Consider the following 23735-nt stretch of genomic DNA (forward strand, 5'->3'; position numbering starts at 1 on the left):
CTTTTTCTAAAATTAACTTAATGAACCATAGGTTTAAATGTGTTGCATTCATGTTGGTTGCATTTCTTATTCCTTGTGTGAAAAGGTTTAAAAATGCGTTCATACAGTGATTAGGTTTCTCTGAGAATTTTTCAGATTTTTCTAGAATTTATTCTCATTTTTCTAGAGCTTAATCCAATTTTTGGATGGTTCTACAAGTCTTTCCAGGAGCTCCAAGTATTTTATTTGGATTCCTCGTTTCCCAAATCATCTCCAGGATTTGGTTTCTACAAGTCTTGTATCCGTAATTTTTTATTGAGATTTTGATCAATTCCTTTTGTTCTCATTCGCTGAGTTGAAAACATGCCTGAGATTTGGTCCAACTGCTTAAGACATAATCACGAGGGGTTTTGCATGATTTTTTTTATTGTTCTCGGTTTGATGGGGTTAGATTGGACTGTGGTGTTGCAGTCAGCATCGGAGGAGTTGCTGCATAAGTATCTGGACGAGTTGCTGCAGTATTGCGCCTTTCCACTTATTGACTTATTGTTGTATCTGAACATGGATTTCATAGCCATGTCACACATGGATAGGTTCATACCTATGTCATGTCCTGATATCACTACAACTCAAGGAGAGACTGGCAAAGAGACGGCGCAAGTCACAGGGAGCAGGGACCATGGATGAGGAGGCCGCAATGGCGAAGTACACGGCACAAGTTCTGATGTCAGAGATGAATGCCCACCTCCAACCAGGAGTTCCCATCATCTGCTCCTGCCTTAGTCTGCCACTTTCTTCCAAACAAAACCTGTACAAAGCATGTACAAAGTTTCTAGACAAGCCTTTGGCAATGGTATTCTTTTGCTGTAAATGTTAGTGTCAGGAGCTAGGACAAGTACATTACATAACATGAATCACTATTCATTCTATATTTTTTATAGAAAGAAAGTTAAAATGTATCCATTAGTCTTGAAGGTGTCGTATAATCGTATATTTGGTCTGAATTATTGAGTGAGAATTTTCTGTCTTCAAGATCAGCACAAAAATGGAGGGCACGGCTTGACAATGTTGACATGATGTACACTATAGCCTGCCAAGACATTTTTGTTCTTTTCTTCCTGATTCTTGCCTGGAGCCGTGGAGTTTACTTTTTTTGTGCTGCAGGATTTTATTTAGGGAGATCATGGCTGCTAGCTGCACTTTAATTCCTTTTGACAAGCTTTCAAATTAATAGAATCTTGCTTGTGTTGCAGAGCATTTGTGACATGGATGACACTGAAGGTAATGTTTGTATGTTCCTTTTGCTACACTCATCATCTGATGTTTAGACCTGTGCTTGCTGTCTTGTAACAGTTTCATCGTGTTCTTCTAATTAACATAGGAAATTTTATTTCTTTCTTTTATCCTTTTTGAGCCAATGTAGCACAGTGGTTCTATACAACACCCTTACATCCGATTCGTCTTCACCATGCTAGAGAAGTTAAATAGGTCTAGCTAGATTGTCCCCTCCTGTGAAAAAGCCGTGGACTATGCATGTTTACATATATGGTGTAGTTATGCACTTAGGATGACTGAAATATTCCATATATTGCCTGTTCGAGATCATAATGTATTTTCTCGGATTGCACCTTTAGCCCTCCATACGCAGTTCATTCATTATATGTTTGTTTATGGAGCTATGAAGTTGCATTGACTTCCGCTGCTTACTGTATAATGTCATGTTTTATCATGTTGTCTTCTGCAATTTTACCCTTAGCAATGCACGGGCACGATCCTAGTCCAAATTGTATTTGAAAGAAAACTCCTGCGCCTTTACCCCGCGCGGTTCGTCCTTCGTTGCCGGCGCCGGCGACGTACTCCTCCCTGTCCTCTATGGCTCTATCTACCGCTGCCGTAGTGCCGTCCGCTCCCCTGCCTGGCTGCCTCCACGGCACCGCCTGGAAAGTGGAAAGCGCCTGTTGTCGCCACGTCCGTCCTCCAGCCAAAGACAGCCTCGCCATCGCCGCACGCACCGTGGTCGATCGCCGTCGTCTCCGACGCCACCATGGTCAGCCTGCCTCCGGCTCAAGGGCTGCGAGCCTGCGACATGCTTCTAGGTCTCCCTCACCTCACGCTCGAGTGCTCGACGGATACATCAAGGCTGGCGCGCTGCGACCGTGCACAAGCATGCTGTTCGACGGAATGCTGGACTGGCAGAGCTCCCAGAGTCCAAGTTACCATGGCAATCGACAAGTAACAACAACTCTCTCGTAAATGCTAATCCGGAAACACTGTGCAATTCATCACAAAGTCAAGATCAAGAACGGCACGACTGTGAAACCTTACTCCTCCCGAGCAGTCAGACTTAAACAGTCACAGAGCGTCAGATAAGTTCTCCAAGCATAAGTACAAACTAGGAATGAAGTAGCAGGCAGCAGCATGGTGCTCAACTGTAAGCAAACCCATCTGCAGCTAAGTTCCAACTGAAACCAGTGATAACTACTGGCAATTAACGGAGAAAATTAGCTAAATGCACTGCCTAAGAAAGGTGAAATGTAATCTATCTTCTCTGGTGTTCTTCTGTCTGTCTTCAGCTATCCTGTGGACCTGTGAGCTATGTTCTGAGATGGGTTACCGCTATTGCTTTGTTAACGGTGGTGTGGCAAGACTTCAGTGGGAAGATATGTTCATTCTTCGGGGCTCGTCAGCATTGATTGAATCAGTAAGTGGGAGTCGCCAGGGCCAGCTCCGTGCCCACGCCGCCACCGCCAGCACCGGCGTCGAGCTTCAGCGCCTTGGCACCGCATGGCCCTGATGACGAAGATGACGTGTCCTGCAGGCAGTACCAATGGTCACGCAGAGGTCAGTCAGTCGTCTTCATGATCAATTGCGTGCTACTGCAACCTGATGTAGATGATCAAGAGAGGATTTTGGACAGGAACCAGGGCATGTACTTGCTCACCATGCACCGGAGCTGCAGGTTGAGGTCGCCAGAGTATGGCTGCGCCGCTTGCAGGTTTGCCATGGTCATGGTTGTCGATTGCCGTGGCGTTGATTGCCGTGGCGGTGACTGGACCTGGACCGGCGAGGCTGGGGTGGGTAGGAGCGGGAGCTTGGGAGAGGCATTGGTGGACGAGGCGGATGTCGGCGTGGGGAGGCCTTCAGCCATCAGGTACTCCTCCATGGACGGTGGCGCGAGCCTGTTGATCACGGCGTCAAAGTCGGCGACGACCAAGTCCCCACCAGGTGTCAGCGGCTCTGGCAGCTCCCTAGGACTGGTGGCCGTGTCACCGGACGCAGTCCTCGGCAACTGCAACATCCCATCTCTCCTACAGATGTGCACGCTGCACTTCCTCAAAGCCCTCTTTGCGCTACCATGGGAAGCGCCACCATTGCTGCTGAAGCTGCCGTCGATGGCGTCAGAGTCAGCCAGCTGGTTGCCTGCACCGGCAGCAGCATTGCCGGCACTGGCTTCTTGCTTGTCTTCCCAAGGCTCTTGCTCTAACATCAGCATGGGTTGTTCTCCAATTCTCTGAAGGAGCAAGTCTTCCTGCACATACAGTCCAATGCATCAAGCAATGTTTCATCAGTAGTAGATTGCAGACTATAACTGCTAAATATGCAATCAGGGACATCACAAAGTGTGGCAAAAAAACAGAATTTACAGAGCAGGGGTCTCCTAAATCCTACAGCTGAATTGCAGTGAATAGTGACTGTACCTTCATGGATTGGAAAGAAGTGGACAAGGCAACCATCTGCTCCTCCAGTCTGTCATTCTTCTCAAGCACAGTATCATACTTTTCCTGGAAAACAGATCCAGAACTTCAGTCCAGAATTCAGAACAATACTTCATAATTAACACAGCTACCAAATGTTATCAGAAGATTTATATATACAAGAAGGTAACACTATTAAACACATAGTATAACTTATTAGTTTGATGAGGCGCAAATTGTGAAGATTGATTGAATGTAGTGTTGTACCTTCAGTAACAGCAGCAGCTCTTTCAGCTCGCCATTCACCTGTGTCGCATTCTCGTACTTCTCCTGAAAAAAAAAAACCACAAGTTATGGCATGACCAAATTAAGCTAGCAAGTTGGGGTAGGCTAGGATCAGATAGATAAACCTTGCATCAAATCAGATTAAACTCAGGAAGCGGTAAGGGTGAAGCATACCTCCAAGGACAGCACCTCCTTTTCCAGCCTGCCATTGGCCTTCACCATACAGTCATACCCCTGCAAACAAGATCATCATGATTCCTGAACATATCTAAATTAAAATGCTACACTGAACAAAAAAAAATATGAACTTTTCATCATCCAAGTTCTTTCACTACTGATGGAAACAGAATTGTATATCAAGACTATCTCTGTGCAAGTGATCATCCAGTGTTAAGTGCAGCGAATTCAGGCAGAAAGAGTTACAAAATGGACTACTGCAAAGCACAATCTGATCCTGCTGCTACGCCAATTTGTCTATGCACAACACAATGTACCTCACAAAATTCAAATCAAAACTTGCTACTCATGAGAACTACAACATCTGCAAACCATAACTACAAGGGAGAGAGCTTCACACATGCATATCTCATTTTAAGTGCTACACTACAAATTGCAACAGAAATTCAAGTTCTTCCAAAAACAATGGAAACAAATTTCCAGGTTGGTGTGAATTCTTCAAGTTCATCCAAGAACAATGGAAACGGATATGCAGCTTAACACTAAGTGTTGTTCTGATGTATGTGCAGAATTTAGACTAAAAGGTCATTTGTACATCCATCCACTTTAAGCACAATGGATGAATGAAGCAATGTGAGAAGTAAATAACATATATGTTATTGTATGCAATTTCATGCATAATTGTAGTGCCTTTGAGAACTTCATAGAGGTGACAGAGTTATAAGTGGACCAATGCCAAGCAAAAAATACTGTTGCTTTAATATTCTTTTCTGCAGAGTACAAATGTAGCTAATAAAATCCAAACCAAACACCAACGTTCGGCCAGAACTAGACATATGCACAGCATTACAAATGCAGAGCACAGCATAACTATGTGAGGGAGTGTCACACGTGACACATGGATATCCCATTCAGTTTTGCACTAGAAGTTTACTAAAATGCTGGACAATGTGAGACTGGTATGAGATTCAAATCAAGGTATGTGTATGATCACCTTCCATGAGATGTAGGCTTCCTTGCTCACTTGCACCATATTGGAATCGAGCTGCTTCATTTGCCTTCAGTACACAGAAATCACAAGTCAATTTCAGCACAAAAGTAGTATTGCCGCTTGTTGAATTCAGAATCTAATCAAAGTAGCATAATCATTCATGAGTACTGCAAGAAGAAACTGCAATCGAAGAAAGGAGAGGGGAAGAAGAAGAAGAAGAGAAAGGAGACCTTTTTACGACGTCAAGCTCCCCGGCGAGCTCCTCCACCTGCTTCTGCACCTCGAGCGCGCGGGCCTCCGGCATCACGGGGTCACCGAGCTTCCATCCGGACGGCGGCACCCAGTACGGGTCATCCACGCCGGCCTCCCGCCGCGTGGCCGCCAGCTCGGCCGGCTCCAGCCAGTACTCCAGGCCGCCGGCTGGGTTGTACCGGCGGCGCACCCGCTCGCCGCTGCCGGCTGGGACCTTGTCAGCGACGTGGCGGAGGAGGTGGTCGAGGAGGCCGGTGTCCCCGATGTGGCGGCGCGCCTGCGCCCGCAGCTCGGCGCGCGGCGCGGGCTTGCCGGCGCAGGCGCCACGCGCGCGCAGGATGCCCAGCAGCGCCGCCTCGCCCGCCGCGTACCGCCACGCCGTCCACCGGTCAACCTTGCCGCGCCGCGAGGCAGGGCCGGGAGCGGGAGCGGCGGGCTTGCTCTCCGCCTCTTCCTCCTCTTCCGCCAACTCCTCCTCCACCACCTTCTCCTCCTTGAGTGGGGTCTTCTTGACGCGCTTGGCGGCGCCGGGGCGACGGCCACGGCCACTCGACCCCGCCCTCTTCCTGCTCCCCCTCGTCGTCTTCTCCGCCTCCACCACCGCGGGCTTGACGCCTTGGCTGCTCTCTGCTTCCGCTTCCGCTTCCGCTTCCTCGTCTCTCTGCTCCTCCTTCACGACCCGCGGGACCTTCTTGGCGCGCCTGGCGGCGCCGCGGCGGCGGTGCAGGCTACTCCACCTCGCCTTCCTCCTGTTCCTCGACCTCGACTTCCCCGCGTTGGCCACCACGGGCTTGTCCTCGCGGCCGCTCTCCTGCATCGCCTCCGCCGTGGCCTCCTCTTCCTTCTCCACCTCCTCCAGCCACTTCCTCTTCTTCGCGCCGCCGCTGGCGCTCTCCTGGTCCTCGCCCCCGCACCGAGCCGCCGCCGCCGCCAGGGTTGCCTGGCCGGGAACGCCATGCGAGGCCGGGCGGTGCCGGCTGGGGTACTCGACGCGCCGCGTCGCGCCCCAGGCCACGCAGGTGCGCTGCACGGCGAGGAGCAGGCAGGTGGTGCCCGGGCCCGGTGAAGGCGAACGCCGCGCGGCCCGGGGCGACATCGAACGCGGGGACCGCTCGTGGTCCTGCCGCATGGTGAGGAGGCACGGGGTGCACGGCTCAGGCGAAGCCGAGCGCCGCGCGGCGGGGGACGACGGCGGGCGCGGGGACCGGCGCTGCAGCAGGGTGATGGGGCCGGGGCTGCACGGCTCGGGCTCCGGCGGAGGCGAGCGCCGCGCGGCCGCAGGTGGCGACGGCGGGCGCGTGAGCTGCTGCTGCTGGGAGAAGTCGTAGAGGCGGGGCGCGGCGGCCCAGAAGGCGTCGAGGTCGGCGGCGGCGGCGTCGCGTCCCAGGTCCCGGACGGCGGCGCGGCGGCGCAGGAAGCGCGACGCGGGGATGATGCCCCCGCCGCCGCCGCAGGTGCTCATGGCGCCGCGACGCGAGGCTGAGCAGAGCACTCACGAGGGGGAGGAGGAGGAGGAGCCGATGAGGGAACGACGGGACGGGGAGAGGAGAGATGAAAAGAAAGGACAAAGCTTTTGCGCGAGGCGGCGCCTGGAGCCTGGAGGGGAAGAAGAAAATCAAAAAGGAAAGGGAGGAGGAGAGGAGAGCTGGAGAAGCCAAAGGCTGCCACTGTGGAGGTGGCAGTTGCTTTTGCGGTTCCGGCCGCTCGTCGCGTTGCGGCAGACTCTCACTGCAGAGAGGGAGGAGGAGGGTGCCTCGATGACCGTGCTCATGATCACGCGGCAGCCGCTGCCGCTCCCCTCCTTGTTGATCCCTGATCCCTGGAATGAGGACAAGAGGCGCAACCGACCCCATTGACTTGATTTTTCAAAAAAGCATACTCCCTTGTCGATTTTGTATTTTTATATTCCCGCGCATTGCATTTTCTGGTGATGCTGAAACTGGCAGAGAAAAGGCGGATCTGTTGAGGCGGGAAATTATCTCATCTCATGTTCTAATGTCAGCATCAAACTGCCTCCATTTCTGACAGCACATTGCCTTTGGACCATCACCCTTCTTGTTTGAACGTGTTGATCCAGCAAGTAAAAGTTGCGTCCAAAGCCAAAACAAACCCCTGCGCTTCCCTCCCTCCCCTGAAGGCTGCAGACAAGGCGCCTCGCGTAAAAAATGTAGTTCTATTTGTTTGAGTTTCTGATTTTGAACGGTGGAAAACTTTCTGAAAGCTAATTTTTTAATTGCTGACATTTCGCTATTGGTTTTTCAATAAATTTTTATCTTTTCAACACACTAAAAGTTAGGAAAAGCTCATCTGAGTTAACTTTCCAACTTTCAGTTCATTTTCTCATAAACTAGTTTTCTAATTTTCCGAAAACCAACCCAATAACTGAACTGTTTATTTCAACTTTCTAGAAGTTGGAGAGCTGAAACAAACACGACCTTTAACCCTTGACTTCCAATCCATCCAAATTGCACCAACAATCCTTTATAGGAAAAAAGAAATCTACAGCAACAAAGGGACTCTCATCATCAAATTTTAGGCCATGGGTAATCATGTAAAAATCAACATATAAACAAGAGGCAACCAGGTCATCGAAAGAGCTACAGCACCAAGCACGCATGGGTGAACGCTGATGAACGCAGCAACTGTCCTTTTTCTGCCCCAGAACCAGAGCTCATAAGTTACTGTACCATCCAAGCGAACGTTAACACAGCCTCCAAAATTACACATAGACCCTCATAATACACACCCAGCTCTGAAGAATGCAGGAGGCTTCTTTGACGTGGATCCCAGCCGGGCAGCCTTCTCCCGCCGGACAACAAAAGTAGTTGCACTTGCCATCCCTTCCCCTGCCACCCAGATGCTCCGGGGCGCTGCAGTTCTTTGGAGCTCGGGCTCACACAGTTGTGTAGGCCACATACTCGCCGTCAGTGTAGCTGAGCCGCCGGAGCGAGCCAGAGTGCAAGGAGGGGACCAGGATGGCGTCGGGGATGCCACCGGCTGGTGCGCCACCATCCGTGGAGGGCACCGTCTCAGGTTGAGGAGCTGTGGTCATGGACTTGAGGGCAGCGTTCAACCCCATGGATGACGGCTCGGTAGCGATCCTGCAGGGGAAGGGGAAAATGGTAAGGCTAAGCACATGACATGAGGCAAATTGGACACATCAGGCGGGATGGTTTGTGCTCACGTTAAATCGAAGCTCCTTGCGTCTGAGCTCATCGCGGCGCAGACTCCTGAGACGACCCAGGGCGGGAGGACCAGGTCCTTTATTTCCATGCTGTAGCAGATATTGCCAGCCGTGGAGGCAAATGCTGATCCCGGTTCTGTGTCAAACCCACCCGAAGAGAGCAGCCCCATGTCTGCTCGCCTCATCTCCCTACATTTCACCTGCCAAATACATAGGATGCAGATGATAAGATTTCACAATTATGCAATGCAACTTAAGACAGTCATAACAAACCTGATTGTTCAGGAATCAAAACAGTAAAATACACTATGTGGAAAATTCTTATTCAGGTGCATGTACATGTCAAAGCAATAAGGCTTTTGAACGAACAAGTTTGCATTTACAGTACAATAGTGAAGCGCATTAACAGGGTTCTTTTTATCGTAAAACACTCAAGGATTTTACTAAGTAGTGTTGTACCAAAAGGACCTCAAAGGAAAATAAGTAAAATTAAACAAGATAACAGAAATGAGATGACCTCTGGAATATGTAGACAGCCATTTTGAAATGGCTGCGGTGAATATAAAACTGGGACGTCTGCAGCAGATAAAGAATTCAGCAAGGACCTGAAGAATCACAAGATCAGATTATGGAAGAAAATGTTTGTATCAAAACAAGAATGAGATAAGGGAATAATGAGAATCGCCTACTTGTAGTTCAACAGAATGTCGTATAAGCCATGAACACTCTCATTGCCACTAAACATAAGGAGTGACTGTGTGGTGTTGTCCACATCAGATAGAGCATCTAAATGGAGTGCCTGCAAATTAAATGGCATTCATTTTTACAGCTAGTCAGTTTTGCTGCATATTAATTAAAGCATACCAGGGAAATTGGAAGCAAATTAAACCTGGCCAAGATTGCGCCTTTGGATTTCTGAAAGTTCAATCAGGTCATCTTCAGTAGCCTGCTCTACTTCAGTATTGCAAAGAGGCATGGAAAAGCAAACACCCTACAACAATGCAAGGTCACATTGTTACAGTGATGAACCTGGTATCTCAAAAACTAGTTTAGCTTGGATTATCTCAAATCCTTCTACGAAGGCTATGTTGTTGTTGTTGTATCTCAAATCCTTCTATGCATACAGAGACCAATATCTGGAGTAAATGTGGCAGTCCCACGATCCTGATCCCATCATGATACCAAGCAACGGTAGACAAATGACTTCAACTAACAAACATAGGTATCTATTGATAAAACAGCTGGAGGTATCTTCTTAATTCAAGCACATTTTCGATACCGAGCAACAGTAGACAAATGACTTCAACTAACAAACTTAGGTATCCATTGATAAAAACAGCCGGATGTATTCTAGTAAAAACATACAGTGGCATTGCTGGTCAGCAACTACGAAGTCACTTTTGTCAGTGTTTGTTATGTGCCCAAAAGCAGAATATATGGAATCAATCCTGTGGAAGTGGTACTGAAATCAGAATGAACTCACATGTTTCCGCAGTAATGCGCGTAGGCCACGTGTAGATTGTGACAAGTAAGCATTACAGGACTGTTTTTTCTCCAAATGGCTTCCACCAATGAAGAGAGCAACAAATTGTGTCGTATAAACTGACAAGAAAGTGATGCTCAGTTAGACAGAGAACAGTAGTCTAATAGAATAATAAAATTCAAAACAGCCAATGCACACAAAATGGAACTGCAGATGGAGGTGGCCTTGAGCAAAATGTATCAGTGCGTGCTCTTTTCATATTTCAAACAAAGTGTAATGCACAAATAAAATCATATTGTTTACAGAATTACAAGTAGGTAACCAGTTTTCAGCAAAGAAAACTCAAGGCAGGTAGGTTATAGGTATTTGCATGAATTATAATGAGCTACTGCTTTTTGTTAAAAAGAAGAGCATGTCGCTATTTTTTGTGTGCATATAGGCGTACATACATGGTTGGATATAAAACAATATGAGTTCTGTGGAGTAAGAAGGTACCATAGAATATATTCAGCATATTCTTCCGGAACATGTAGTAAAGATTTTGAAATGAATCTTCCCAGTCCTGATGCCTTTTGAGAAGAAAGTCGCTTTCTACAAGGCCAAAGAGTAAATCACTCTTATGGAATTGTGTTCACAAAAAATAAAAAGGAGTATTCGGGTATTATTGTTACCTCCTCGTGCAGTTGATGAGAGCATAGCAGATATGATGGAGGAAGGCAGCAAAGATTGCGGATATACCCATGATTGTAGTGCCTTCGAGAACAAGAATTCTTTTTTGCTCTCAGGCTTTGGGCACTCTAAATTTTGACACCCACGAGGACAAGTCTGACCTATAGCTCCAGTGATGCTGCTCCTGCCAAAACTTGTATTGAGCTTGTGACACCTGTTACAAGTAATAGGAGTTATTGATTGTCAGTATTAGCAAGTACAGCACCTGAAGAGTATATAATCGCCGTGTAATCATTTGTCAAATACATTTTTTCAGAATGCCTACTAAAGATATGTTATAGGTTAAAACAAAACAGACACGTGAGATTTATAAGGAGTGTGATTTCTAATTGATGAAATCTGAATACAAAAGAGATGCAAGTCAAGGTAGTGCACACCCACCATTTCACAGACGACGACGAAACAAACTGCAAACTAGTCTTTAAGGTAAAATCCAAAGGAGCTCTTTTCCCTGGAATGGTGATCTTAGAAGGGCACAAGTCTGAAGACTTCAACACAGCATCACCAACTTGTACAGTAGAGGAGCTGAGCCCAGAAGCCACAAAAGCATCACGAGTTCCAAACCCTTTAAGTACTTTTTCCTAACATTATGTGGTACAAATATTAGCTGAAATGATAAGATACACTAAATTGCAATAGATGAATGATTATTACCATATCAAACTTGTTAGAACCAGTCTGCTTCTCATCACCAACATGAAGCTCAGATACACTCCGCAGAGCATTTTCACTGCATTTCTCAACTTTCTTGAAACCTGGCTTTGCTCCCTCCGTCGTTGATGGCACAGAAGAATCCGACGTAGCAGAGTCCCCATTACCACTGAATCATGGTAGGGAAGCCAAATAAGAGCTAGAACGTTATAGTAAAAAAAACATGCACCCAAAGTTATACAGTCCGATTATTACCATGGAAGAGAAGATGATGCAAAATTTGAAGCTGTTGAAGCATCAATAGACTTACAAATCTTCTCATTGCTCTGCAAGGCATCCTGCAGGATATTTCACATTTAGGACCTAACCAATGAACCAACTAACTTACATGGTGCTAGAAGACCGATTAAGAGTTAATTAGTCCATATAAATGAAATCGAATTCTAACCTTACAGTTTTCCTTCCCATGGTTTCTTGCTTTTCTCACAGGGAAGACCTCTGTAACACGTGTGCTGATGTATTTGGATATCTTCTGTTGTTCTGTATTCCGAAGTCCATTGCTTGACCTAAGATAATAGTCAACTTTGTCAGACAAAAGAAAAGGAGCATAAGAGAAACTCAGACAAGGTAAGAAAGCTACCTATCAAATGCAGCAGAAGAAGGTAACTGGTCATTTGCAGGCTTTTCGGACGTACGCCGCTTCAGTTGCTCACCCTGCAACAAATAATTTTTGACACACTTTCAGTGTTTATCTGCACTTTGTAAAATGATATTCTAAAATACAATGTGAGACCTCTCAGTGTTACTGTCCAGCTATGTTTACATGATGCTTACAACAGGATGTGGATAGTTTCACTATTCATAAATAAATCTTTGGCATACAATGCTACATCAGGATGTGTTCAAGTAGCAGGTTTTAGTCAGGTTTCAAGCAGATTGTCCTCAAAAAGCTCAGCCATGAATTTCCCCATATATCCTATATACATCATGGTTGTTCAAATAGTGATGACCCGATCAGAAGTTTATCAGATCAGCTATGTAACAAAGATGCAAAGTGGATGAATAATGTGTCTCTTCAATTCTTCAAAAAAGAAAATATGAACTGCATTTGTTGTTATGTACTGGTGCACTAGTTCTTTGAACTAAGCCCATGAGAAATGACAAAGCTACAATCAATTAACAATGATAAATCCGTTCAGATTAAACAGTGCATTTTATCACATCTGAACTCCCATGTACTAAGGCAGGTTTGAGATGTCAGGAACTACTTCATGTTTTGTGTTATAGCAATCTGCTTGGAGATCTCTTGAAATAGCATTAATGTTCCACCAAACATTTCATTCTACTGTGCATTCCTCGGGAGAATAAAGTACACATAGTTAAATGGACATAAGAACATCGAGGAAAGCAAGGCGTTACTCTCAGTTCGGAGGGCGTCTTCCTCTTCATCCTCGGAACCACCGGCTGCCTCCCAATCAGCGAGTCACCATTCAGAGCGGACTCAACAGCAGCTTGCGCCATTGTAGTAGCATACAATCTCTACATCCACCCCCCCTCCCCCACTGTTCCCTCCTTCCCTGCGCCTACTGCCCGCTCCTCAACCTACACACACATACATATCGGAAACATAAACTTGGGTATGATTTGCTTGATGTTGTACTAATTAACTTGTCACAAAACGAGGCATTCGGATCATGAACCGCACACCGATATAGTTTTTTTTTTGAAAGCGTGGTATAGGACGGCACGCGCGTTGGATCTGGCCCCCTAAATAACGCGAATACGCCTGAGCCCCAAAGGGAGGCTCAAAGCAATGCTATGCGGCGTGGGAAGGGATGGAGGCGCATTCCCTGCCGCATCCACCGGCGATAGTGGGGACAGCACCGGCACAACGGCCCTGGTGCGGGGCGGGGCTGCGACGGTGGAGCAGCGGCCCGCTGCGGCGGCGGCGGGAGTGAAGCTAGGGTTTTGGGGTGCTACAGTGGCAGGAGGAAGCGGCGGCGGCGGCGGCCTGGGTGCGAGGCGGAGGCGGAGCAGCGGCGAAGGGTGGGGGCACTGGGGCGGTGGCGGATCGGGGACCACCGGTGGCGACGCGGTCGGGAGGCCCCGGCGATGGGGAGCGAGTGGCGACGAGGCCCTGGGACGGCGCTGACTGACTGACCTGACGGCGGAAGCTTCCGGATGCCCCCGGCGACCTTCTGGGAGGTTCCGGAAGCGGGGGCGAGCGGCGGGGATTAGGTGGTGGTGGCAGCGAGAGAGGGGAGGGAGAGAGAAGAGGGGTGGGGGTTGGGGGGAGGAGGGATTTGAAAAGCCTGCTGCTTGACCGCTTGGGGGGGGTAATTCCCCGCGGGACCGAACAGAGGGATCGTGTGGGAACCGAGCCGAAATTTTTGGGACGGGGGGGCGTTTCGATTTTTGGCTGACCCGCCCGCGCGCTGGCGCAGCCAGCCGGTGACGACGACGACCCCCGCCCGTGAGCGGATGATGGGCCGCGGGCTTGATACAGCCGTGGAGTTGTTAAGGGCCCGTGAGCGGATGATGGGCCGCGGGCATGTACTATACCGTATATAAACAACCCACGAGTCTCCATATAAATAACTCGATGTAATGTAAATCCAATATAAAAAAACTGGTAATGTAGAATCTAATATAAAAAAACTGGATCCTTGACCTGAACAATTTTTTTTCCTGTTAGGCTTGGCCTACGGCACTTTGTTGGCAGAGGGCTACAGAAATGAGCCCGGCCCAAATCATTTATTTTTTATTATCTTCTCTTTCTTTTTTAAGAAAAAAGAACGAAAAGAGCAAATCCAGTCTGAAAAACTAAGCCCGATTGATCCTCATGGACAGTTTGTGGGCACGAATTTTAGGTCCGAATGGAACTAGGCTTTTTTTTTCAAGGCCTAACTCAAGTTTTGCTCAGGTTTACTTGGGATCTTTGCTGTATATATTCGACAACAAGCACAATATATACAAATAAATAGCTCGCCAACCATGCCTCTATGAACAATGCTTCATATATATATAATTCTTGAGGCTTATTCACTTGAATATATCGTTCTCTTTTTCTACCCACAATGTTAGTATTGGTATGGTACAAATTACAAAGAAAAAGGAGACCTTAATGGGAAAGGCGGTTCCAAGCACGTGAAGATAGTGCATAAAGCCGCGGGAATATGAGATATGGGGAAATAAAACTAGTATTGCTATGTGGAGCTTGCATCCGTTTTCTCCTTACCCTTTTGCAGCAGCAGCCGCAGCCGGCACCAGCGGCAATGCACGCAGACTAGCATCGCGTGTCTTCCTGTAGAACGAGAGGGTGCTCTTTGCCTCAGTTTGAACGTTGCCAATGCTTGGCCGAACGACAATTTCAAGCAGATTTGCCATGGCAAGTCAATCCACTTATTGGCGATCAACATCATTAATGGAGTGCAATGATCTCACAGCACTGCAATGGCCAACGGAGACTAACGCAGTAGACATCGTTATCAATGAATCAAAGCGTGCTGTAAGGTTGAAAAGTTCTCCTTTTTTTCTCCCAAATCACTCTTGAACTGCATTATTCCCCTACCTTCAAATAAAAATATAGATTCAAGGAAATTGCGGTCTGTGATAGCAAGAAGAACTCGTGCTGTTATCACCTTTTCCCATGGATAAATGATGTATAGTACCGGCTACATTGGAACTATACTTAACATGGACCAATAGTGATTTTGGCGATTGTGTGACAATATATATAGACTAACAACATTTACGAGTACACAGAATTTGACCATAGGAGCCATAATATTCTTCACTACCACATGCATATCGGTGAGAAGAGATGGTGCGAGTCGTCACCCAAATATGTACGCAATGGTGCGTGTTGTACCACAATATAAAATGAAGCCAAAACAAATTAATAGTAGCCGCCAACAACCTTGATTCACGTATGTTAATGATACTTCACTACCTATATATATACTATGCACTACTCTGCACTTCGCCTGAACATACATAAAAAAAATTGTTATTTTTCATCCTTCGTCATTCCAAACTGCCTATATACACTCACTCTTCTTACAGAAGATGTTAACGTAAAGGGAAACGGAGGGAGTGAGCGAGTGAACATTACGTGATGGGAATAGGATACATTGGGAAGGAAGCAGCTGATGTTGCTAAGGAAGAGGCTGCATACTGCTACCCTCTCGCGCGGATCTTGTACCGTCACCGCATTCTAGTGGCTGTTTACAAATCGGAGATGAGCGACCACCACGACCTACATGATCAGATGCTCACCACCATCAGGGACGCGACCGGAAGATGAGGATGGCATAGCGATCGATCCAAGTACTAATTACTAAATTAAAGATAGCGTTAAAAGAATATAATCTGATTATTAGTAACTAAAAAATGTTTCTAAGGCATTCACGGTATAGTAGTTTTAATGAGACGCACCAGACAAACCGACTCCAAGCGCCATGGTCTCTCCTCCGAAACACATCAGCCCTGCTACAGCATCGGTAGTGGTGAGATAGCCTCTAATTCTGAATCTTTGTGGTACATAATTTGTGACTGGTAGTGCTGTATTTCTTGCTAAAAAGGACCTCAAGTTGCCACATATGGAATGTTGAATTACACAAACTGCTGCTGCTGTTTATTCCTGCTATTTGGACATCAGGATATACATTTGGGCATCTCTCCTGTAGCTAATTAAAAAAAAATTCTGCTATATATGATATGCTTTTTTTCATAGGATGAGCTTCTATCATAAACGCAAGATTCAAAGGATTAATTATTGATTGTATTCTCAGATAACAAGCTTCAAAAATATTGAAAGAAAACTTTGGTGCATTGTTTTCCAAATTCTGAAAATTTTGTTCTGACACATTATCGCTTAAATTTGTGCGGAAGAATGACGAAATGTCCTTCGCACGCTGGCTTCTCGACTGCGTGGACGCCATGAATTGTTGCTCATCGGTTACAGACGGCGAGGAGCGAGACTACAACTTGAAAGCACCATAGGGATCGGCTGTAGTTATGCAGAGACAGAGGAACTGCAACCATACGGATCGAAGACAGAAAAGCATTATGTGTCTTCGTCCGGTTATCTCAGGACGAACGGCAGCACGCATGGCCATCGGCTGTCCCTCTGGTACATAGACCATTACGTTGGTTTGCAGCACATGAACCAGAACCCCAATCTCCCTTTGTGAAGAAAGATACGATACAATCATCACCTATTAGTGTGTAATTCAGATCCGGCAAATGCACTGATCGATCCCTTAATTTTGTGCAGAAAAGATACGATATGTACGATCATCGTCGAGTAATGTAATAATAATTGGGACCCAACAAATATAATGCAACAGTACTACACGCCCACTGGCGGTTCATCGAGTGAAAGCAAGAGATTATATATATTGCTCCACAATAATAATCTGCCCCCCAAACAATCGGTGGAGCAATGGGCTAATGGAGTTGACGAGGGGTACTTGCTGGGCTGGGAGGAGGAGGCATCAGGAACTTCCTTTGCTCTAGCAGATGGTAGAGACCTAGCTACACCCCAACTGTTCGTACCAAGTGCACAAGTGCAACGGAATCGTAGTCTCGTGCACCTCGTTGAGAACGGTCACCGGAGCAGATACATGCTTCGTGCCCGTTGGCCAGCGAGCGATTGATGGTGGGCGAGCTCCGCGGGAATCCCGTGTCTCCCAGAGACGGAAGCCTTGAGGTATTTAACCGCATGCACGAACCAGTTCAACCTAAAAGTTTATACTCCGGGACGGAACAAAATGCGAGAATCTTCGAGAAGAAATAAAAACACAAGCTACAGGTTATTATAGAGAAAATTAAAGGACCTGTGGCGTCTCGTGGGTGGCGGCAGGTCCAAAAAGCACCTGGGAGCTTCGGTCCATCATTTTCGAGTTTTCTTGCGCTTGTTGCACAGGGCCATGAGGGCCACGATGTCGATGGTTCGTCTGCACACTTCTTTTAATACCTAACAGATAGCTCTTCTGGTAGTTCGTTTTGAAAAAGAAAATGCTTCATGCTTGCATTTTGGTGTCGATTATTGAAGGGTTTCAAAATCGTTTTTTTCCTCTCGTTACATTATTATTATTCAGAAGAAGAAAACCTGCAGTGTACAGACCTCAAGGAGGAGTACCGTACCGCTCGTAGTTGTTTTGTGAACCTGCAGTTGGTGCATCGTTTTCCAAATTCTAAAAGTCTTGTTAGCAATGACACACCTAATCCAGTTGTGTTGGTGTGGAAGAGGAATGACAACATGTCCTTTGCACGCTGGGTGCTCGACTGCTTGGACGCCATGAATTGTTGGTCATTGATTACAGTTGGAGTTATGCCGAGCCACAGGAAAACAAATAAAGAAGCAAATAATGTCTCCATCCGATTATCTTAGAGATGGCAGCATAGACCATTACATTGATTGCAGTACATGAATGCGCTGATCCTTTTTGTGCATAAAGATACACTATGATCATCATCGAGTAGTGTAATTGACATTCAGCAAATGCACGAGTACTGAAGTACACCCACTGAGAGACTGAGTGAAACATGCAGCATACTTGCATTGCTCCCACAACCTGCCCATGGCGATAATACCCAAATAAAAAATCGTTGTAGCTGGTCGAGTGGTTTTCTCTTACCATGTATAGTTTCTTATTTTTCCCTCTGGTTAACACCAACGGTATGATGGGACAGAGTCAGGGGGTGCTGGGAGGAGGAGGCATCAGGAACTGTATCTGTTTGTCCATCGTGGGGAAAGGCGCTCTTCTTCTCGATGCATTTACTGTAAGTAGTGGTATGTATGTACAGCTTCTTCTCTTCATATAGTGAACACCAACTGCATGCGGAGTCAGGGGTCGAGGGAAATGGCCCTCCTGTTCTCGCCTGCATTTGCTACCTCCCGCCACTTGGATTTTTGGAAATATGGGTTTAAATCTACCGGATTTAAATATGAGGTATATTACGTAAACTATTGCTACTGTTATGTAACTTAATTATAGTTTCAAACAGACAGGCGTATCCGTAACAAAGTCAACAGTGTGTAAAAGCAGCATAAATAAGGCACATATAACCATGACCAGCAACTATGTAACCTTCCTGCACATGATGTAACCTATAACTGTAATAGATTAAATCTGTGGACTTACAAGTCAGCGCTCCGTCCTCGTGCAGAATTAGATGCAGGGTTACTAGACGCATGCAGATCGTAGTGAGGCAGCGCTGAACGTAAATTGATCGATTCAAGTGGTCACGCAGTTACGCTGCCTAGAAACCTTATTGCCGCCTCTCGTGTAGCCTTCCCGACGGCAAGGGCTCAGAGATACCGCTCTCACCTTTCTCCTCGGCGCATGCTAAGGAGAAGAGCCGACAAGATTCAACAGCTCACCGCACACACAGATCACAAGATGGAAAAGGAGAGAAGAAAGAGTTCGTGGGTTTTCCGTGTGTACTTTTCCTGGACGTCCGTAGGACTTCTCGTATAGGAGAAGGCAGCCCTCCACTGACCATTTCCACTATAAAATTGTCCTGCTAATTGATAGTAGTAACTCCCTAATTAATTCGGGATTAAGGCATTGACTGTGTGTGCTTATCACCTCTAATGACCCTTGCACATGTTACATGCATGCAGACGTCAAAAGTCACAAATCACGTGGTTGGTTACGTGAAAAGGAACGCGAATACACGTGTACGTACATTGTGTAACTCAAGCTCCATTCTCTCTTTCAGTTACACATTCAGATAAATAAGAGCTCTCCTACATTTAAGTCCATGAACTATTTTTCCAGCATGTACAAGATCCAATTCGTCTTGACAACCGCTGATCCATGCAGATTACCTTGTGCGCTGCATGTGACGTCGAATGGACATGAGCGAGATGTCCTCCGTCCAACAGCTCACGGAGCCGAGGCGCACAGTCATGGGCTCATGGCCTCATCCACCTCGCCGAGAAGACATCGCGATGGCTGGTGCGGGGGGCTGTACGCCTGTGCTGGAGACGAAAGCAACCAGGAGGTCCGGGCCTCTAGCTTGCACGTACGAACCCGCGTCGAGGTACGTGCAAGTCGACGCGTCACAGCTGGTACCGGTTGCATATATTGTCCGAGATATATAATAGATTCATTTCATGGAATGCGAATGTAACGACGTCGTTTAAATGCTATCCTTATTGAGGTGGCCAAAGGGCCTGATCTTGCTCCGCTTGGCGTGATCATGGTGCTGTTGGGAGATTGCCCTTCTTGTTCCTGCGGGAGTACTGCTGTCCCCATGCACATAATAACATTTTATCAGAGCTTTCTCTATGTTCAGTTTTCTATTGTGATGGGTCAGACATTTAGAACGGCCAATAAACTGAATCCTAATGGGTGTATACCATGTTTCGTTATATGCAGTCCGCTTGTAGCTGCTATTTGCATTGATGGTACTTGGTAAGCTAGTGAATTATCTACCAGCTTCTGTGACCATTTCACCATTGCAGGGAAACCTACTGCAGAGATTGCAGAACTGTAGAGTTCAGTCCATTTAGCTTGCTGGTCCTTAAAACATTACAAAATCAATGTTATGTTGTTCACTAATTCCATACAAAAGTAGAGCACACTGAAGATATTGTCTACTGAGGACACTGCTCTTTGCTAGATTACTACTGTATATATTACTAGACTATGCATGACTCCATGAGCGCCGTTCCCTTAATTTTGTGCAGGAAGATGTAATGCATCGAGCAGTACTGTACTATAATTGAGATGCAGCAAAATATGATGCACCAGTACTACGCCACTTGCGGTGGTGCCACCGAGTGAAACTAATAAGCATGTGGCTGGCTCTTTATTAAAAAAGGCACATGCATCGTGCCAGCAATTGCATTATATATATTGCTCCCACAATTATCTGCCCCAAACTATGTAGCTGGCCGGCCTTCTCTTACCATAGCATCATTGCAATGAAATGGAGTCATCACATATACCAGGGGTGCTGGGAGGAGGAGGCATCAGGAACTGTCTTTGCTGTACCAACATCAGACGTGCGCCAGAATCGTAGTCATAGCACACAACTTTGCTATGGCTGAAGACAGCAACTCTGTGTCTAACAGAACCTGTGGTGATAGGAAGTGATTGGTTTGGGTTGGCTTGATCTAATGTTATGTTCGGATCGGCTTGTTGGTTTGGATTAGATTGTTGTGATTAATCGAAATGGTTTGAAATGATCTATCAAAAGTTGAAAACTCACCATCAGTCCATCACCACTGCGGCGCTCTCCTCATCTCCTGTTGACACCGTACCCCCAAATTCGTGGAAACGGAACTTCCTGGGTTCCATTTTCCATGAAAACTCAAAAGGATTAGCTAAGCTAGTTAGCTTGGCTTTAAAAGGATTGTGATACTCCTTTCATGCGATTGGTTTTATAGACGTCATTCGTTGTCATGTACCGCACACGTTTCTGAAAATGATTGGTTTATTCATGGTCATTGAAGCTATCTAGCTATCTGGTGCATTCTCCTACAGCACATATATTTCTTGGGGCGAAGAACCTTGATGTGTTGGTTTGAGGGAATTAATACAAGGGAATGGGAGTCAACATTTTCCTTCTCGCAGAAGTACATAACTGTAGCACTCTCACGGTCTCTCCTACTCCGCAATTAGTGGAGTCAACTAGAAATGGTACCTCTCTTGCAATAACAAATGGATAATTTTTTTGATAAGAAGTTATTGTCTTGTTTAGACTTAAACATAAATATAGGCTTAATAACATTGTTGTCTTGTATGCAATTGTATAGTATTTATAGGGAAGGCGGTTTGCCATGTACCATTTTGAAACATTGTTTAATTATGTATAAGTAGACTCTGATTTGCTTTACATGTCTCCGTTTTCATAGGGTAAATCAAGTCATAACAATGGGGGTTGTTATTAAGCAATGGGGGTGGGTCATGCGAACACTCAAGCCATGCACCATCGATTTGCTGATGAAGGCCCTGTTAGAGTGACAAAAAAGCAATAGTGTATACGATCGAGTTTGCTGGGACGCCGATCAGAGTAGGGATCACAGACCGCTCCACGAGCAACTCCAGCTGAAAATAACGCAAAGCAGCAAATACGATCAGACTTCTTGCAATTTTCTCATGCATCTATCGTAGTATCATCCCCGTGTTGTGTTTATTTTTTCGCTACCTAACCTAGCTGAAATGAAAAGTTTAGGATGATGAAATAACTAGGGGCTACGATTCTCTTACCAGATTCTTGTTTTCTCGGTTCCCCAAACTTGCCAATGTCTCTCAATCCTAGGTGACAACATGTGAGAGCTAGAAGTTCTGACCCACACAACATCGATACTAATGGCTTAGCTTGGCTCTAGTGGGAGTGTGATGCTCCTTTCGTTCGATTGCTTTTATAGTAGTCAAGTATTGTCATTTACCACCTTTCTGAGAGTAACTTGTTATTTATGCATGGTCATGCATTGAAGTTAGCTACCTTGTGCATTCTCCTACAGCACATGTCTAGGCAGGAAGAACCTTAATGTGTTGAGGGAAACGTACGTGATTCTCTTGATTGCTAGAGTGCAATGTGCTCAAGTCTATAAGAGTAAGACATGTCAAGAACATATTCATGCCAGCAAAGTGATAAAGTGATCATCCAAGGTAATTAACATGAGCTTAGAAAAAGCATGGATGGCCTGGCTCCTTATTTAGAAAAGGCACAAGCATCGTGCCAGCACTTCCATTACACAACAATCTGTCCCCCAGACGATCGATCGGCCGGTGTACATAGCTGGCCGGTCTTCTCTTAACTTACATTGCTGGCTGGGAGGAGGAGGCATCAGGAACTGTCTTTGCTGTTGCCGATGGTAGCTCGGTTTCCGTCGCTCGTACCACGTGTGGCTGAATCGGGGAGAACGTACGGTCGCCGGAGTCGATGTGCTTCTCCTGTATTTTACCGGCTCACTTGTTAGCTAGGGAACAAGATAGTTCATTTACTGAATTGTAATAATAGGGCTAGGCTATACATATCTTAAGAATCATGATTGGAACTAATGGACTGCAAATTAAGATTAATTATCCATGCTCAAAAGTGAAAACAAAGGGACGTAAATATATACTGTATGTGAAATGTGATCCGTTAAAAATTGGGAACTCACCATCAATTGGGAACTCACCATCACCACTGTGCGGCTCTCGAATTCTCTGAAACGGAACTTCCTGTGTTCCAGTTCCAGGCTTCCAGCAGCTTGCGATCGAAGAGAAACAGCCGATTGCAGTCGTCAATCTGCATTCCGCGAACGATCGATCGAGCTGATGAGGCCGTCGATCGCACATATATAGATAGCTGTTGGAGGTAAGGTACTAAATAGCGGCGGTAGCGGCCACGATAGCGGTAACGTCCTATTACAGCTATCGCTACCAGGTAGCGATCGGGCTGTTGTGGTTTAGAACCTTGCGGCCACAATTGTGCTATAGCAGGTCGCAATAGCGGTGGTAGTAGACCGTAATAGCATTGAAAAAAAAACCTAATAGCCCAGCTCACCCACACAGACTCCACCAGTGCACCCCCATCGGCCATTCGACCTCGCCAATCCAGAACACGCTACCGCCACCCGTGTTGGTTGCCCGTCGCCGCCGCCCTTCGTCGGCGTCGCCGATTCACCGGTAGTCAGGTACTCGAGCTCCTCCTGATCCTCGTGAACCTTCGCCATTTTACACTCTTAATTTAAGCATGTGAGACATCAATTGTTTGTATGCAATTAAATATCTATTTATACTTATTATTCATGATATATATAATTAAAATTATGTGAGATTATTAGGTGCCGCTATTGGAACTTATCGTCCGCAATATCGCTCGCTATCCGCAATCCGCTACCAACCCGCTATTCGCTATTTATTACCTTGGTTGGAGGTGAGGTAGAGCAGCGGCGCCAGGTAGAGATAGAGTGCGAGGAAGAAGGCGCCGGCGACGGCCACGAACACCAGCCCGTACACCAGCTGCCCCAAACCCATCTCTCTTTAGAATAAGGCACCCAGATCGGTGAAGCTGAAGCAGCTAGACGATATCAATTGACCGGCCGGCGACGACGACTGGCGGTACGTCGGCCTAGGCCGCTGCTATTTGTAGAGGTGGTAGCCGCCGGCGGCATAGCTACCAGCTGTGAGCTGGATGGGAACGCGGGCGCGGCGACGGCGGCCGGCGGGGCGAGGTGGTTAATGCCGATAAGACTGGTGACTGGAGCCACGATGGAGCGAGCGAGCAGAGAGCCGCAGCGTGATGGACGCGGCGCATGCATGCAAGCGCCGCCCGACACGTGGGCGCCGACGTGTC

At 46.7% G+C, this 23735-nt stretch overlaps 2 protein-coding genes across 2 annotated transcripts; both read right to left on the reverse strand.

Moving 5' to 3' along the window:
- Window positions 1–2261: 2261 nt before the first annotated feature.
- On the reverse strand, window positions 2262–7128 carry LOC101774307. Its single transcript, XM_012844741.2, has 7 exons — window positions 5358–7128; window positions 5131–5194; window positions 4134–4193; window positions 3942–4004; window positions 3678–3761; window positions 2921–3508; window positions 2262–2791 (listed from the first exon to the last, which is right to left on the reverse strand). Exons 1-7 carry the CDS (start codon window positions 6839–6841, stop codon window positions 2678–2680), a joined length of 2457 nt encoding a protein of 818 aa, XP_012700195.2. The 5' UTR covers window positions 6842–7128; the 3' UTR covers window positions 2262–2677.
- Window positions 7129–7879: 751 nt separating this feature from the next.
- LOC101759172 (protein downstream neighbor of Son) lies at window positions 7880–13743 on the reverse strand. The gene is made up of 15 exons (XM_004963115.4): window positions 13588–13743; window positions 12846–13028; window positions 12067–12140; window positions 11875–11992; window positions 11682–11764; window positions 11430–11595; window positions 11157–11356; window positions 10718–10929; window positions 10542–10637; window positions 10047–10165; window positions 9453–9554; window positions 9253–9362; window positions 9081–9168; window positions 8564–8763; window positions 7880–8480 (listed from the first exon to the last, which is right to left on the reverse strand). Exons 2-15 carry the CDS (start codon window positions 12945–12947, stop codon window positions 8273–8275), a joined length of 1878 nt encoding a protein of 625 aa, XP_004963172.1. The 5' UTR covers window positions 12948–13028; window positions 13588–13743; the 3' UTR covers window positions 7880–8272.
- Window positions 13744–23735: the final 9992 nt, after the last annotated feature.

This window comes from Setaria italica, chromosome III (genome assembly GCF_000263155.2).
Source record: "Setaria italica strain Yugu1 chromosome III, Setaria_italica_v2.0, whole genome shotgun sequence".
Lineage (NCBI taxonomy): Eukaryota > Viridiplantae > Streptophyta > Magnoliopsida > Poales > Poaceae > Setaria > Setaria italica.